This window comes from Haemaphysalis longicornis, unplaced genomic scaffold (assembly GCF_048455015.1).
Source record: "Haemaphysalis longicornis isolate Haplotype H1 unplaced genomic scaffold, Haemaphysalis longicornis Haplotype H1 scaffold_10, whole genome shotgun sequence".
In the NCBI taxonomy this organism is placed as follows: domain Eukaryota; kingdom Metazoa; phylum Arthropoda; class Arachnida; order Ixodida; family Ixodidae; genus Haemaphysalis; species Haemaphysalis longicornis.
This window is the reverse complement of record NW_027526204.1, coordinates 100,686,560-100,704,227: the sequence shown is the minus strand read 5'-3', so window position 1 is coordinate 100,704,227 and position 17,668 is coordinate 100,686,560. Positions and strand designations below refer to the sequence as shown.

Genomic DNA, 17,668 nt, shown 5'->3' with positions numbered 1-17,668 from the left:
GTCCGCATAGCAACAGCTGCGGGTGCGCGCGCTCCTCGTCTTCCTCCTCGTCTACCCCAGCAACGGGGGGAGATGGGCGCGCGCTACTCTCCTCCTCCTCTCTCCGCTCAGTGACTGCGGGTGTTGCGCGCCTCCTCTCCACTTCGGGCGGGAGAGCTCTCGCTCGCGTAGCGGGCGCTCCGCATTCCGACGCGTGAGGGCGCTCGTGTAGCCCTCGCCGTAACGGCGGGCGCTACTCTCCTCCTCCTCTCTCCGCTCAGTGACTGCGGGTGTTGGGCGCCTCCTCTCCACTCCAAGATCACGATATCCACCGTAATCGCGCAATCCACAACCGTGCATTCGCACTTACACACTCTCCCCTTCGGGGAAGTGCGAGGGAATTTTTTTTGTAACAACTTTCATAATGCATAAATTTGTTATATATTTATTATGTTTTTACTCAGATATAAACGTTACTTGTATCACGTGACCTCCGGATTGTAAGCGATTCTAGACCGGAAGCAGAGACCAAAATTTTATGCCTCACACGAAGAAACGCAGTGACGCGGGTCTGCGCGGGTCGAACGGCGTAGCCGAAGGCGCCGTAGGAGATTTTCCCCAGCGTTGCGCTCCCAGCCTCTTATCGTGGAAGTACTGCCGCTGTGGCTGTTGAAAGGGAGGCGAGACTTAAATCGCATGCTCAGGAAGCCCCCTCACGAGCTGCAAGCCCAATTTGACTTCTGACGTTGGATCGCTCGAAAGCGCGCCGTAAACATAGGCAAGCGCGGAGCGGCCTACGGCTGCGTGGTGTTCGCCACGTTTGGCGGTTTGCTGTGACGATGGAATTCTTCTGGGAGTTACTGCGTCACCTTTCTTTTACACCATAGTAGTGTAATGAGGGTTCTAACAGCTGAGAGGTGGTGCGAAAAACTACGGTTGGTTTCGCTCGCCTGTACACTTGCGTACGTACAGTGCGGTCCACCGTTGAATGGAACCGGAGAGCGCGTGGCCGCTGCGCTCCGCGAAGCGCCGAGAAGTGGCGGGAATCGGAGACAGCCGGCACATGCGCACTGACCGCACGAGGCAGCAGAAGCCGCTCTCTCGTCTTCTACGGCGCTTCGCCGTGTCGCTCAGCATCGTTCGACTGTTGGCAAGCTCAGCGGCACAGGGGAGCGCCGTAGCAGACGTCAGGGCGGCTGCTCCCGTCTCGTGCGGTCAGTGCGCATGCGCCGGCTGTCTCCGATTCTCGTCACTTCTCGGCGCTTCGCGTAGCGCAGCGGCCACGCGCTCGCCGGTTCATTTTCAGTGGACCACACTGTCCGCCTTATCCGTGCCCTGGAGTTGTGCCACGTTGTATGTGCCACATTGTCGTGATGATGTTTGTGGTACGTTTTTGTCTGCTTCAGTGCATTGGAAAACAAGGTGCAGAACCATCGATTTTGGGGGAGGGCGTGGGGAGAACGGAGCATTATCGGCCTCACTCGCAGGTAGTACGCGGGCTGGTTGGCCGAGGACTGCTCAATCCGCGCGATATGTATATATGTGAAAAACGAATGCGAGATTACACCTGGGATGGACCGTGGTGAGTTCTGGGCTGACTGCAGCCTTGGCAATAGACAACTGATTATTTTAGAATATGACCTCAGCGGCAAAGTTGAAAAGATAAAATGATCAGTTCCAAGAAGTGCGGTGTGTTTGGTGAAATAAAATCAAATATAAGGCACGGGTGTCGTACTCTGTCATCTGCACTTTTGCACGGTGGCGTGAACTTCGACGGATCCGAAAGCTCGATAAATAAAAATGTTTTGCCTGTCTCTGCCGTCCAAAGTTTATCCAGAATTTCTATTTTTTTTTTTGGGGGGGGTGTCGAAGTCCTTCTAGGGGAGTGTAGGGGAATGTTAGGGGGTGCGTATAAATCCCTGGGAAGGGTGCTGGTGGTTGTGGAATCTCTTTGGGGGATGTATAAATCCCTGCTGCCAACCACCACCGCATTTCGCGGCCGCCAGCACGCGCCACCCGTCGCGCACGTGCGCTTCGTGATGTCACGGTGTTTACATACAGGGGGAGGTCCATTCTGTACTCGTGCGGAAATTGCAGGCCAAATCGAGGAGACATATGAGATGGATTTAAAGGCCAACTGCACTCAATGTGCACCTCAATCAAATTTACTTTGAACGTACAGCACATACCATTAAACCAACTAGGACATGGCTGGTTGCCCTGTGAAATGCGTTGTTATTTAGTTAAAGTGTTTAAAATACCTTCTGCATTGAACTAATTCCAAAATTGCACAGAAAGTGCTGGCAAAATCATAGACCTATGAGATGCCTTATGGGACGAAGAGACCTATCAGCCATCTTGGAATGAGCACGGCTGTGTCGCCCTTTGTGCGTGGTCTTTGTAGATGAGTGAACTTGCATGGTGCTATTCGCCATAGCCCCTTCCTCTTTTCCTAACATCTTTGTGGCTACCATCACGCGCAAACGGCGTCTGTTTACAGTGCCCAATGATAACGCAGAGCCCAAACATCACCGGTGAATGCACGCGCATCGCGCCCGCACTACGCTCCAACCGGAAGCAACCGGCCCGAAGCCTCCTCTCCCAAAACGCACGTATGGGCAGACTTTCATGCCACCTTGAGGTCGCGCGCTGCAGTAGGACGGCGCGCATTCGCCGTGCTGCACGCGAGAACGAACAGTGAAAACGGGAATGTGCGTGCTCCAAACCGATGGCCCTTTAGGCTTTAGAAGAAGAAATTAAAGCCGTTCCACTCAATGTGGAAGCTGTCCGAATTGCAGGGCAGTGATCCGCTATAATGGGCTGTGGCGCCGTTATCCGCTCACTCTTACCACCTATCTCGCTCTTCGCCACCCTGTCTCACTCCTCTCCTAATGGATTCAACGGGGGTTTGTCCAACGCATTTCAAATTTCCCGCCTTCGCAGTGCTCGCGCGCCCCCTGCCTGAAACTGCGCCAGTGGGAGTTCTGTTCTTTTTGTGCTTGCTTTTCCTTACACACGTGCCGGCGTTGCACTGACACTTTTTTTCGCTTACTATCGTAAAAACCAACCCAAGGAGCGTTCCTAACTAAATGAATTAACGCGGGCGCTGCCGGTTAATTAAGTATATTTTGCCTCGAATGTACCTGCAGTTTTCTTTGCGCTAAACAACGGGGAGATGTGTGACAAACGCCAGCGGTTCACAAGTTTCGAATGCTTTTGACTATATAAACCGCTTGGCTTTTGAAGCCTCTGAGTTACGCTGCGACGACAGCCGTTACGACGGAACGCCGTGGGGCTCTACTTGGGACCAGCAAGCGAGCTATGATGACAAGGCGAGCCCCTAAAGTGCTCTTCACTTAAAATTCTTGAAGTATTTCGGCTGTAAAATTGAGTTGGCTGTTGAAAAGTGTCGTGTTTGCGTTAGTAAAGATATGCCTTCAAATTATTATCAGAAATATCAGTCACTCAGTACGTTGTCAGTCGATCTGCTGTACAAATGCGACATGACTTCTCAGTGATGACAAAAGCTGGTAATTCCTTTTCTTTTTATACGTGTTGCCAGGAAGCTCGAGAGTTTGCCGACGTCCACGGTTTCGAGGTGAGCTGTGTTGCTATCTAGACAATGGAGTGCTGTTGTGCTGCCCCTTGTCAAAATTAAACTGTTCTGAATGATCAAAACGTTATTACTTTTCAGACCAAGGACATAACTGAAATCGCTGATTTGATGGGCAAGTTTCCCAAAGAAAACAAGAAATTCGAAAGAATGGTCGTTATCACCCAAGGCACTGACGACGTTATTGTAGCTCAAGGTATGCCAAACGTTCCGTAAACTCATGCATTTGAAAACACCTCGAGGCAAGGAGAAGTTCCTTATGGAAGATCAACCGCTAAAGAAGCAAGCTGCACATGTAGCAGGGTCGGTACCTTATTACAGCAATTCCACAGAACTGCGGTGGTTGTTAGGGGCTGTTGTAAAAAAAAAAAAGGCGGGTACTAGTTGTTTTGGCGATTGCCTAAAGAGAAAATAAATCAAAGTATTGATGCACTGTACAGTAAAAAAACAAAATACAAAGTAGGTAGAGCCATTGATACAGCTAGGTCAGTGGTCCCTAAAGAGCGATCGCTTTCGTTGCTTTTCAGAAACGACGCGCGCCTCTAAGCTTCCTCTTATAACGTGAAAATGAGTGAGCATCACCTCTCACTGAATCTCATCATCATCATCATCACCACCACCAGCAGCGTATCTACGCCCACTGCAGGGCAAAGGCCTCTCCCATTAATCTCCAATTATCCCGGTCCTGTGCTAACTGCGACCAATCCATTCCCGCAAACTTCTTGATCTCATCTGCCCACCTTACTTTCTGCCGCCCCCTGCAACGCTTGCCTTCTCTAGGGATCCACTCTGTCACCCTTAATGACCAGCGGTTATCTTGCCTTCGCATTACATGCCCAGCCCACGTCCATTTCTTCTTAATTTCTACTAATATGTCCTTAACATGCGTTTGTTCCCTGACCCACTCCGCTCTCTTCTCGTCCCTTAATGTTACACCTATCATCTTCCGTTCCATTGCCAGCTGAGTCGTTCTCAATTTAAGTTGAACCCTCTTAGTGAGCTTCCAAGTTTCTGCCCCATAGGTGAGTATCGGTAAGATGCAGCTGTCTCACTGAATTTAGTGCCATGCAATTTCTAGTTGCTTAGTAGTATACAACTTTATTAATCGAAAGGGGGCACAAGTGCACTGGTTGGGGTTGGCGTGAAATGATGGGCGAAGGGGAAGGTAAAACACCACAGAAGTTCACATGTTAATGTCGGCGAAACGCACCGACACCAAAGAATCCATATGTTGACCTTTTTTCCGCCACCTTTTTCCTTCACCATTCTTTGTGTCTATTCTTTCTTCTCTCGCTTATTGTGACTAACAGTCTCGACCAATCACCATTGTTACGCCTATATTTAGGGTTAACGGTAGGGTGAACCTCGCTGTTCGGCGAGCTGCATGGTAGTTCTGGTTGACGACGTTCGACCTCAACGCGTGGCCCGCTAGGCCTAATGTTGGGCTGTTGCATACCCACGTCCATTGGTGACATCATGCTGACGCATACCTGCAGATTCGCAGCCACATGACGCGTTGCAACCAGTGAACACGTGCACCTTTTAAAATGCGGCGCCAAACAATAAAAAACTAGATCCGTTCCACTCAATGTGAAAGCTACATGTCAGAAAATGCACAGCAGTGATTCGCCATAATGGGCTGTAGCGCCGTTATCCGCTCACTGCTGCCACCCAACGCATTTCAAATTTCCCACCTTCGTAGTGCTCGCGTGTCCCCTGCAAAAATAATGTTTTCGTGTTTAGTCCCGCGTCATCCTACCTTAGTCGCGAGCGCGCGTTCGCATTAAATGCAAGCGTGAGCAGCTTGCTCGCCAAGGTCAGTTGCCGCCGTTCCCAGTCAGAGGATAAGATAACGGCACCTGTCCTACCACGAGGGAGAGGGGGGCTTTGAATCAGCTGAATGGACACGCCTCCCAGGAGAAAATGTAGCTGGTCCCAGCTGTTTTATGGTTAAATTCCCAGCTGGGACCAGCTGGTTCCAGCTGGGACTAGCTAAGACAAGCTGGGACCAGCTACCATTTTCTCTTGGGCTTGTACAGCAATACGTTTCGTGCCTGTATTTCTCTCTCTCTCTCTCCCCCCCCCCCCTCCCCCCCCCCTGCACGCTCTTTGCGTGCAGCTAAAAAAACAGATCACCATTGGTATGCTTGTTATCCGAATAAACACGACGTTACTGCGCGTCACTTCTTTCTAAACATTGTATTAAGCTTCCAATGATGCGGAAATATACGGGGCCATTTTTATTGCCCTTCCATGGTGTGCTGGAGCAGATTCCGCATCAACGAATTTTTGCTTCAAGGAAATCTTTCCCACTTCCCGTCAATTTCATTGTAGCGGGTTTCGACTGTATTTGGAAAACATTCCCGCTGAACTCATGTTTGTTAGTGGGTGTGTGCCGACAGCTTGGGAGTGGCACGAGCTTTCGTTCTAGGACATTCAATGCGGAATCATAGAGGTTTTATTTAAAAAAGAATTCACGGTGGACTTTCGTACACCGACAGCAGTTCTAAGCATTTTCCAAACATGTTTCTGAATCCACTGATTAGGGGGCAGCATCTGGAGGTTTCCAGTTCCAACGCTGGAGCCAGATTCCATTAGAGATACGAACGGTGCTGGCGATGCCTTTGTTGGCGGTAAGTGACAGCAGTGTGTCCTGAACTAATAAATCTTGCAGTTCAGGAGAGTAAATGAATGGACTTCGCCTCATTACTTGAGCACCTACCCAGGCAATCACCACTCAGCTTTGGCGACCAATTTGTATCTTGTACATAAGAAGCCTACCAAATTTTGTTTGATTTAATGGTGATTTTCAGGAATAATGGCACTCTTTCAACGTTCGACACAACTGCATGTTTTTCTTTTGCTATCGCCTCATTGCCAGGTTGTAGCATGTGAATCAAGTGACCTATGAACAGTAATTGTTTTAAATAGCCATAAGGGCAGTCACAGGACCATATTGACCAAAAGAACGCACACTCAGTATATAAATATTAGGTGAAAGAGCTCACTGTTTTCTTACTGTAAAGTGGTCAATCTGACACCACCAGTAATCTCATTGTTTTTATGCTTCCCATCAATTTCCAGGTTTTCTGGCAATGCATGTTCAGGGCCGGTCAATCGAGACTTGTGTCCGCTGTGGAATCGCAGTGTCTGCAGAGGTCATCAAGAACCCGGGGTGCACACTGCCTACTGGTAGATTTGTGTTTGACGAGCGATCATGTTTTGATGAGTGATGAGTTCCACGTGTTTGACGTGTGATCACGATTACGAGTGATCGTGATTGATCGATTGATTTTGGCTAGGCGATGACACCCACAATGTCCTTGCTAACAGGATTCCAGTGCACCTCTCGGTGCAAAGGGGCTACTGAAACATTCTCACGTTTCTTCCACGGCAGGTCAGTTTTGATGATTAAAGAAATGCCTTTAAATATTTTTGCATGAAGAAGTTTTACCTGAAGAACATAATCATGGGAAATAAAAGCAGCGATTACTGTTCCAATTTTCCAGCCTTGCATTCTTAGCCTGCGTTCCAACGTAGAAGTGCTTTCTCAGACAAACCTCTGTCTTTCCTTTTATCGTACTTTATATGTCTGATTCAGATGATTTAAGTTGTGACAACTTAATGCCTTGCAGTTGTTGCCACACCAGGGGTATAAGCATTTTGAACAAAATGAAAGTTCAAAGTGGCCCATTGGAAGCTGTGTGATGGGTGTGTGACCGATTGTGGTTGAAAAGTGATGTGCAATGAGCCAGTCACGAACAATCTTGTTAATTTTTTAATATGGTTTAAATAATCCTTTAATCTGGACTTGTCAACTTCCAATTTGGTCTGCTATATCGAAATGTATGTTGCAAATGAATCTGAAGTAAAAGAAATTTAACAAATAACAAATGGCACAGACAAGAGTACGAACCAAACATCGTGATTTGGTATGTTGCATCTGAACATCCGTTATAAACAGATCTGCTGTAACGAAGTTTCATTGCACTATTACGTTGCTATTGAAGTCAGAGTAAATGCACTAGTTTTTTGCCATGCCTGCTTTTTAAAGCATTGAGAGTGGTCATTTAGGAGAACACTACTTTTGCGGCAGCTGCTAGTTCCTACAAAGGGTATCGAGATTTGGGTAGTACATACTCACTAAAATTAAAGGCTGGCTGCGCGCAAAAAATTCACATAAAAAATGCTTCCCCTATGGTTCAGGGAAGAGAACCCGTTGTCCAAGTTGTTTCTCCACTTACTGTACAACTTCGTAGACAGATGCTAATGAAGTGCAAAAAAAAAAATCATGTTTAGAATGTATTATCCAGATGCATTGCAGAAGTGCAGAAATGACATAGTAGTGACTGGCATATTTGCAGGCAAAAACAGATCAGCAAAGAATGCATACTGACAGTGCCCGCCTTTTCAGTGATGTATCAAGTAAAAGACGCTAAGTTGTACAGAAAACCAGCAGGGAATAAAGATCACTGACTCGGACGTTTTAACAAAAAAACCTTTTATTAAAACTTTATTTGGCACATTGGCTTTGAAGGTTAACAAGACCAGAGGTACAACGTGCCCCAAAAAACATTCCCAACACGCTGAAAACAAATGCCGCCTGAATGCGCTAAAACGGGCTTGTTCTTTACTGTGTTCATGGAATTATGCGTAGTTATCACAGATGCAGTTCTGTATTGCACAGACGTTAAATCTTGCGGAATTAGTTAGAGCTGAGACCATATGCCCGTTTCAATGTTTGCATGCCCTGTTCAGTTTTTCCCCGCTAGTTACCGTATTTAGTCGCGTAATGAACGCACTCGCATAACCAACGCACCCCCAATTTCAGTTGTCAAAATGAGGTTTCTTTTTTTCCCTGCATAATAAACGCACCCCCAACTTATCAGCCCTGCAGTCCCACGTACAGTAGTAGCTTTCCCACTTTACTCGCTTCCGCTGATGATGATCATGCACGCAACCTAGAGCCCTCTCTCGAAGTAAAAACGAACAAACACTCCGGCGCAGTGTCATGGGACAGCCAATCACAACGCTCAGTCGGCTCAGTCCACTGAGCATCTAGCCCTACTTTTTTCATGATAGCATTGTTACTTGCTTGCTTTTCCACTCGTCTTTCACTTTTCAGTCGGCGATGGGCCGAAATGTCAGCTACACGGCCAGTTTTAAGTTAAAGATTGTGGAGTACGCAGTTGAGCATGGGAACTGTGCTCAGAATTGACGAAGTGAAGCCTTGGGAAATGAGGACGAGTGTAGTTCAATAAAAACGCTGTGTTTGCCAATTGTGTACAAGTATATTTACTGCGAAAGGTAGGTTATCTAATGCAATATTTTGTTTCGTGGTGGCCTTCTTTCGTCACTCCTGAAAAGTTTCTGGAAAATTACCCCGCATAATAAACGCACCCCCAACTTTTCTTCGGTTTTTCTGGAAAAAAAAGTGCGTTCATTACGCGAGTAAATATGGTAAATTGTTTGTTAGTGGTCTGTAAAGGCAGGTTAAAAAAAAAACACGAGAACAAAGTGAAATTATTGAAACTGTTACGCCTTACAAAGTGTTACAAAGTGAAATTTCATTATTGAACTTCTTATGACTGGCTCTAGGTCATATGTTCATATTGTGAAATTAGGGGCAGCTAATAATTGAATCCACCCCAGTGCACAATTCCTGAACACAGCCTGTGGTTTCAATTACATCCACCAAAATTTGTCATTAAATGCGTTGGCATTTGCGCCAAACATTAGGCACCTATTGGATGTTCGAGCTCATATCAGAAACTTGGCCGGAAAGATCCGAGTTAAAGCATGCAGTAATGCCTTCAATAGAAAATTTTGGCAGCACATACTTCCTATCTCAATCCAGGCTCAGGTTTCTTCAACCAGACGTACAAGTTTTAATTTTCAGCTGTTCCCAGTGTCGCGCAACGCAACCACGCGCCCTAAAAATGAACAATGTAAAACTCATAACCTTAACTTTTGGTAAGCTTTCATAGTTCTTCTAAAACATTTCAGATAGATTAGCTGAAAACACCTCAAACAATAACGTGCGTCCAATGCCAAAGGCACAGGTACGGAGCAGGAATAAGATAGGAGGCGAAAGTAGGCTTCCTAGCGCGGTCAGATAATGTCACAAGTGCTCGTCAGAGGTTAAGCTAGCGGCATCTGCCGGGGGTGAAGAAACTGCGCGGCCGCCGCAATCGGCATTTCACTGCTCAGCCGCGGAATAAATGCGGCAGCTATCACTTCGTCCATCAGGTGCCGCTACCCCCTCCTTCGCCGTTGCAGCTACGAAGCTTTGCAGTCCGCCTTGGTTTTCATTGTGACATTATCTGGTCACTCTCCCGTGTTTTCTGCAATGGGCCGTTTCGCCTCCTATATAATGTTGCTCCGTGGCCACAGGGCAAAACATATTTTCGCAAATTTTGTACTGCTTGTTTTTGGCAGCCTCATCACTGCGGTGAATGGTATTGTGACTCCACATTGTGAAAAACACTGCTAACACCAGTCAAAAACTCATGGAGGGCAAAAAAACTAAGACAAAAGGAGTGTATCTAGACTAATCCACTAATCCAAAGATGTATACATAATGTGTGCTTAAGTAGTTAACAGCATACTTTGTATCAGCCCCCGCACGTTTTTCCAACTTGAATACACACTAGCAAACAATGCAGGACATAAAATAGTGCCGCGTTAAAACAGAAATAAACTGAGCAACAAAAAGGCGAATCTAAAGAAAGTTGTAAACTCTAAATCACTTCACACTAATAAGAACACTAACTTTCTCTTCAACATTAACATTTGTAAATTGATTTTCTACGTACATATTGCACTCACTGTGAGTGATATATCACTGTGGCACTATTAGGCTTTTCACCAACGCACAAACCTATATGTAACGATTATTTTGCAAAATGCTGGTGTCACAGCACAAACTAGCACAAACGCATCTAGCGAGTAACAAGAACAGACTTGCTGGCACATTACACTGCCTAGAAGAAAAAAAAACATTCTAGCATCAAAGAGGACTTCATTTGTGCGATTGAAGTGCCCGCAGACAATACAATTTTCTAATACCAGATTTTAAGCGCTTCCCCCTTTTTAAATTCCACCGATTAGGTTCAGACAAGTACTAATGACATAATTAGAAATTCCTCGCTTTGCAAAATTACCAAACGCATCCAAACAAAACCATTTACTGCAAACAAACTCTTTCCTCAAAAGCTCAAACCTGAAGAAAATGTCTTCGTATCTTGATAATATCACTTTGCACGGTGCTTAAAAAAAAGGCTAGAGGTGCAGTTTTCTTTGTTGCAAACACTACTAAGTTAAGAACAGCATACACTGTTACAGTGTTCACACAGTGTTACGGCTGTGACAACGTATTTATGACAGGTCGCAAAGGAATGGTGTACGAAAAGTAAATAACCTTTCTTCTAACATCACATGCTCTGGGAACCACTGGAAATGACTAGTTTGCCAGCATGAAGCCAGCACTGTATTCTTTGAAGCTCTTTCATAGCAAAGATCAAACTGAACCTCACTGCTCGAACATTCCAACAATCTTATCTATATAACCTCGATATAAGTGCAATAAAATAACAAAACTGCCATAACAGGGTTAATATGAGACTAAGGTGAGAAGACATTGTATATTAATATTTTGATCAGGCAGCAGAACATGTAGAAGTACATTCCGTGGACACGCACTTAAAGGAGCTATGAAGACACAATACAACTCCGTTTAATTTGAAAGAACTAGAATTCAGTAGATCACTCAGCTCCATTACAGCCACAAAAGATGTTTTTTAACGAAAAAAAAGCAAGAAGTATTTAAAAACTTTCAAATTTTGCGCCTCAGTGACGTGTTATGAGCAGCTGCAAGAGTGACGTCATACGGGCCAACAATAAAACATAATTTTCAGTGCGTTAACTGCACGTTAGCATTCAAGTGATGCGGTCAAATGGATCTAGAGGCCCCATTACAGACGTCCAGTCACGTGTCGTCGCGACAGGTCAGTTAGGCGGCCGCCAATCACACAAACAAGGTTCCGTGACGTCATAGAAAAGTTGCGGGAAATCAGCGAGGGGGTTGCGACTGCTTCACACGTTTTCTTTAATATCTCCGTTATTTGTTCGAAGGTTGCGATGATATTGGTATCATTGTTATCGGGACTCAGCAGTCTTTCTAATAAACCCAACTTGTATTTTGTCTTCATGGCTCCTTTAAATTGATCATTGGGCTTATCGCAAACTCCAACTTAGCTTGCGATTGAAGCTTGTAACTTAACGGGCATTCCAGGGCCCCACCACTCAAGTGAAGCTTGTATAACGGTGAAAGATCCAAAACTCGCGTTGCGCGCTAAGTCTAGCTCACATTATTGTGCGGTCAGACATGCATAGCTTACGCAAATCTACTCTAGTCACCAGGAGACGCTGTGAATGAAAAAGAACAAAGCAAGCTCTTGTTGCAATGAAAGCCCATACTTCAGACATGTAGATTAAACACCGTTATCTTAACTAACAGCGTACAACCAGAGGGATGCAAAGGTCAGTTCATCACACAGATTGGCACAGTTTACAGCTTACAACAAGCAAGAAAGCTCATCCAGCAGTCTGCATTCTCTTTCTTGACGACCCTTGCGATACTTCCATTCTGGCAGTCAGCCATGCGAGGTGCAAATTAATCTCAAATTAATCTCAGACCTCACAAACCCCAGCTTCTTTATCACACGTCTGTTCAATGCCCAAAACGCAATGTGCGCGAACACTTGTCGGCTCACTGCTAAGGCCCAGAGGGTAATGGGTATGTTATCTAACATGTAAGAACGGATACAAATTTTGTGAGTGGTTTCAGACAAAGACTTAATTAAATGCTGAAGATAAAGCAAGGCCTTTCCTTAATGGCCACAACGCATGGCTTAGTAACACACCAGGGGCGAAATTCTGAGTTGTGCCCATTTAAATTGTTCCAAATCATGACATACCGCATTTATTCGGATATAAGGCGAGGTTTTTTTTTCAAAATTCGTAGTCTCGTCATACCCTGCCTTATATTCTCTGAAGCTCAGTATACATACACACACACACACACACACACATATATATATATATATATATATATATATATTTGGCGATTCTTTTTTATTCCAAAGTATACCCTCCCCTTATAATCGAAAAAATATGGGTTCTGGAGGCATGACATGCACAGGAACCAACTTTTGTGTTTTACGTCACGTTCCTGTTTTCTGCGTTCAGTTTAAAGCGGCACATTAAAACAGACAAATCTCGGAATTCCGCCCCAGGAAACTTTTTTACTCAACCACACAAAAATTTGGCTGCACACACAACTATCGGGAAAGACAAAAAAGATGCAAAATGTTACTCAAACCAAGATTTCAAATGCTCAAGCCAGTAACCACACCGAAAACGTAAACTATTCTCCTACCTAATACAAGAGAAAGAAAAGTTTCGAAGCATGACACCAGCTCCTGCTAAAAGCAAACAAACACGACCAAACAAACAAACAAACAAACAAACAAACAAACAAACAAACAAACAAACAAACAAACAAACAAACAAACGACTGAAGTCTGCTGGTTCTAGTAAAAGCTTTCTTTAAAATTAAGGAGGCCCATAACATAACTCCAGCAGTTATGTTCATGCAGAAACATTGCTTTAAGGCGACACAAGTTTTAACTACGCCCCGACCAAATGCACATAGCGGCACATACAATAACACTTCGAACACAACACCTTACATTTCAAGACATTTCCCGTCCCTTCTTAACACTTTAGCCCTGACTGTCTCGGACACTATCAGCCTCTCCACACGAACAGCTGCAGTCGTCGCATGGCAAGTCTTGTGTGGTGAGAGATTCAAGGTGGCTGCCTCTGTCAGACTCGAGCACTTTTGCCTTGAGCGCAATCTCCTCACGAATTTGGGAGCGTGGTGCCGGGACGCATTGGTTGCGTCGGAGCACTAATGGGATGTTGCCCGTCGGGTGCAAGAGAAGATAGTAGATCACCTGCGCAAAGGGTCGCACCTTGATGCAATCTTGCTGTCTGTCAAATTAGCCTACCTTTAACAAGATGAACACAGTGAAATAATTGTCACCTGAGGGTGGGCTATCTATCAAGGTAATGTCAATGGCTTGTTTGGGAGTATTTGAAACTTCAAGTACTTTGTGAATAGTGTTTGCTAGTTGATGTGATTTGCAGAGCAGTGTTATTGTCTGAAGTACTTGGAATGTTCGAAAGTTAAGAATAACAAAACAATAAAAATATGGCTGCACATCTGCTCCTTTCGTTGCAAATGTCGACAGAAGACGATAGTCGACTGGCGCCCCTGGCAATTAAATGCCTTCCTTCTCTTTCCCGCTCATCTATCATGCTGTTCCTCCTCTCCCATCTCGTTCTTCCCAAGACAGTACGCTAGAGGTTCGCTCACCCAAATTTAAATTTATCGTGTCCAAGTCAGGTGCCTCGATGCCAGCGCTGCCGTACGACGGAGATGCGCGTGAATCGAGGCACCCTACTCAAACGTTTATAGAACCACGTTTCCCTACTCCACAAGCGTTCCAAGCAGAATGTGGAACCTATCTAGTGGAACCTTTCATTGCTGTTGCCAATTGATTTTTTAAAATGCTGCCACGTAGTGCGGGAAACAGCAGGCGATGGTTTTCTGCAGTTGATGTAGTATTTTATTTTCTATCGCAAAAACCAAGCATCCGTAAATTTTTTAATAAAGGAACAATGCAAATATCACTTATGTATTGATTTTCTGCCTTATATTTGTGTAATGACTTGTTCTTGTCCAACAGTGTTGAAAAGTGTGAACATTAGCACCGGACTTGCACGTTTAGATTTGGCTGTGAGTATTACGCAGTTTCTGTGTCACTTAGGCCGGGTGGCTAAATCGAGTCACAGACAGACGACAGACATACATACGGACCAAAATTTCTGCGTTTAAGTAGCCCAAGAAAGACTATTGTCTTTGAAATTAAAGCAGTTTCAACGCAAAAGCTGTCTGGAGTGCAGAGCAGTGATTCACCAGAGGGGCTGTGGTGCCGTTCTCCGCTCCCTGCTACCACCTCTTACGCTCTTCCTCTCTCTGTATCGCTCCTCTCTTGATGAATTGAACACACGTTTGTTCAATGCAATTCAAATTTCCCACCTTCGCAGTGCTTGTGCACCTGCTCCTGGGACAGCCCGCATCCTTTTCTTTTTTATCTTTTCTTTATTGTTCTGCCTCAACAGCACGAGCGGGAGTTGTGTTCTTTTTGTGCTTCCTCTCGTCTTGCACGTGCTGAAAGCCTTTCTGTGTCATTCTGAACACGTTGTTTTTTCCTTAGTGCCACTTTTTATTGCTTAAAAAAACCAACCCAATGAGCATTCCTAACTAAACGGATGCAGGGACTGCCAGTTAAGTACACATATTTTGCCTCAAATGTACCTGCAGATTTCTGTGTGCCAAACAATGGGGACAGGTATGACAAGTGCCAGCTGTTCCAGCAGTTTCGAACGGTTCTGCATATATAAACCTTTTGTTTGACCTCTTAACTTTTGGCCAGAAGGCTGAACCGAGGGACAAGCGGGTGTCTTTTTGAAGCCTCTGCTTGGGTGCGTGATGCCGCGTGACTGCGGTGTCTGGATAGCAAGACTGCAGACGAGTCCCTAAAGTGCTCTGCACTTAAGGGGACACGCGGGTCAAAAAATCGCCATTTTTTCGAAATATGTCGATTTTTTGTTGTCACTTGCATTATCTTTGACTATTGTCATGAATCAGCCCGCCGCAATGCTTCGGGCTTTGTGTTGCACTCCTCGGCTGTGTGGCGAAGCCTCCACTACGTGCGCCTTTCAGACAGGCCTCCCTGCCGGTGACTCACGCTTGCAGCCGACAGATCCAAACAAGCTGCTACATGTCCGGGAAAGTTTGGATCACTGGTGCCTCGCTACCGGCATGATTCAAACTTTGGTGGCGGCCGTCGCAACATGCAGAGACTTGTCCGAAGGACGTGGAAGCCACTGCGGAGACCTCCTCTCTCCCCTCTCTGGGACTCGGCGTGTGCCGCTACTACCGGCCGCTCACGAACTATGGAAAGAGTGTTGTGTGTGCCTGTACCATTCGTGTTGTGTGCACAATCTAGAGGGAACGCTTGTTTGACCGTTAGCGCTTTGGGTATAAATAGGACCCCACAAGTGCTGTAGTTCATTCCTGCTTGAGCAGTGAATCAATGCTGTCACTGTGCTTGAGTCCTGTACTGTAAGCTTGCCCATCGGAGCATTATTCTTTGGCTTCGGCTCATCTCTCGCCATGCAGTAAACGAGTTAAGTTTGCCTTCGGGTTCTGGTCTTTTTCAAGGCACAACATTGGCTGGCCGCTCGCTTCACCATGCTACCACACGCATGTCAGAGGTGATGGAGCTCGGCTCGGGTACGCCTTCCCATAAGCAGCAACGGGTTGTCAGCGGTGGGATGACAACGCTGCAACACTATCCTTCTTTCATGGGAAAAAAATGAAAACGAAATACGAATGAGACCTTAGTAAAAAACGTGTCTGAATGACCCTCGGTGCCCTAGAAATCACGCAATCAAGCCAAATTTCAGCCATCTTTGAGAGTTTTCGCTGCACAGAAACGTGGCTGGCGGCCATTTCAGTCACTTGAGAGAGTTAGACAAAGCCTTCTTCTCTCAATTGAACCACTAGCCAGCTTCAAATCTCCACGTAAAAAAAATTTTAAATAATAATTCTTCCCTCTTGTTTTGAGAGCTCCTACTGCCTATTTAAATCACGCGATGTGAAATCGTGACTGCCATTGGCTTTCGCCGCTTGTGAGCCACCATCGCCTCCATCGTTCCGTTCGTTACTTCACGATATCTTTTCTATTTCCTTGTCGAGTGTTTGTAATCATGAACGGTAAGGAGAAGTGTGATTTTCATCGCCGCAAGTCCTGAACTTCATGCACGTACAAGGGAAAGCGCAAGCGGCACAGCATTGCGACGACCATGGGCAACATCGGCATGACCGGCACGGCGAGGCCTAACGGCAATGCGCCTTCAGGCGTTGCAAGCGCGGCTCAACCAGGCGAGGCTGATTTTATCAGTGACGCTATCAGCTTTGTAAGCGCGTCGGAGAAGAAGTAGCAGGCTTCCAAGGCGGGGAGACAGCCGGCAATGGGAGCATTGCAGGCGCAGTTATCTGCGAAGTCGACGGTCTGACTGACCTTGTGAGTGCGGGAAGTGCAAACTCGTCGTAGTTGAGGTTGCGAACAAGGGTACTAGAACTCAATTGCAAAAATGTGGAGTGCCTGCAGGAGTGGCCGCGATCAGCCGTGGAGGCCGCAACCTTCAACTCTGCACTGGAAGTCCCCATAATAGTTTCGCCTTCATCGTGAAAGCAGCACTCGCTGCACGCGCGGTTGGCGTTGGACACAATCGTCTATCCAGGTTTTGTGCCATTCTCCAAGAACTGGGAATCTTCCTTTCGTAACAACTGGTCAGACTAAGCAGTGCAAGTGACCAGCGGTGGTTCAGGCAAATGTCTGCCAAGCTGACCGCCAAGCTGATTGCCATGCTGACTGCCAAGCTGAACCATCGCCGCATTCCGGTGAAGTGTGCCCGTATCGAGGACTCAACCCGCTAAAATCGTGGGGGTGCAACTTATGCGGCAGGAGAGTTCTAGTTTTAGGACCTCAATGTGGACATTTCAAACTTATCCCCACCAAGTTTCATGATGTTTGAACAAGATTTAAGAACCTGCCAAAGAAATAAACTTTCAATTGCGTTTTTCTCAGTTCGGCATTTTTGTCAGTTTTCTGAGTTTGTGCACACTATTTTTTCCACTTGCCGTATTGCAACGAAATTTTGCACAGACGTTCATTATAACATGTGGAGTGCCGAAATCTTGTTAGTTATGCAATTTGTGTCAGATATTTCTGACGGTCATGAAACAAAAATATACAAACAAGAAAAGGCACACTACCTGTCACTTTTTTTTTTCGTGGTGAGGAAAATGAATATAAGGCTTTTTCAGGTACATTTCAGCACTATGAAGTTCACAAGAAACCACCTAGGCTATTTTAA

The 17,668-nt window shown here is 45.9% G+C and overlaps 2 protein-coding genes across 4 annotated transcripts in view; one reads left to right on the top strand and one right to left on the bottom strand.

Annotated features, from left to right (window-relative positions):
* Nucleotides 1-8,772, top strand: part of LOC144158966 (uncharacterized) — a 21,907-nt gene extending 13,135 nt beyond the window's left edge. For all 3 annotated transcript variants that reach the window (XM_077690180.1, XM_077690179.1, XM_077690181.1), the window contains 4 exons: nucleotides 3,542-3,577; nucleotides 3,674-3,788; nucleotides 6,139-6,225; nucleotides 6,677-8,772. In XM_077690180.1, the coding sequence (XP_077546306.1) occupies nucleotides 3,542-3,577; nucleotides 3,674-3,788; nucleotides 6,139-6,225; nucleotides 6,677-6,825 (387 nt within the window). In that variant the 3' untranslated portion in view covers nucleotides 6,826-8,772. The remainder of the gene's footprint in view (nucleotides 1-3,541; nucleotides 3,578-3,673; nucleotides 3,789-6,138; nucleotides 6,226-6,676) is intronic.
* LOC144158965 (XK-related protein 6-like) overlaps nucleotides 8,077-17,668 on the bottom strand; it is a 26,386-nt gene continuing 16,794 nt past the window's right edge. The window contains exon 5 of the mRNA XM_077690178.1: nucleotides 8,077-13,611. Within this exon, the coding sequence (XP_077546304.1) occupies nucleotides 13,378-13,611 (234 nt within the window). The 3' untranslated portion in view covers nucleotides 8,077-13,377. The remainder of the gene's footprint in view (nucleotides 13,612-17,668) is intronic.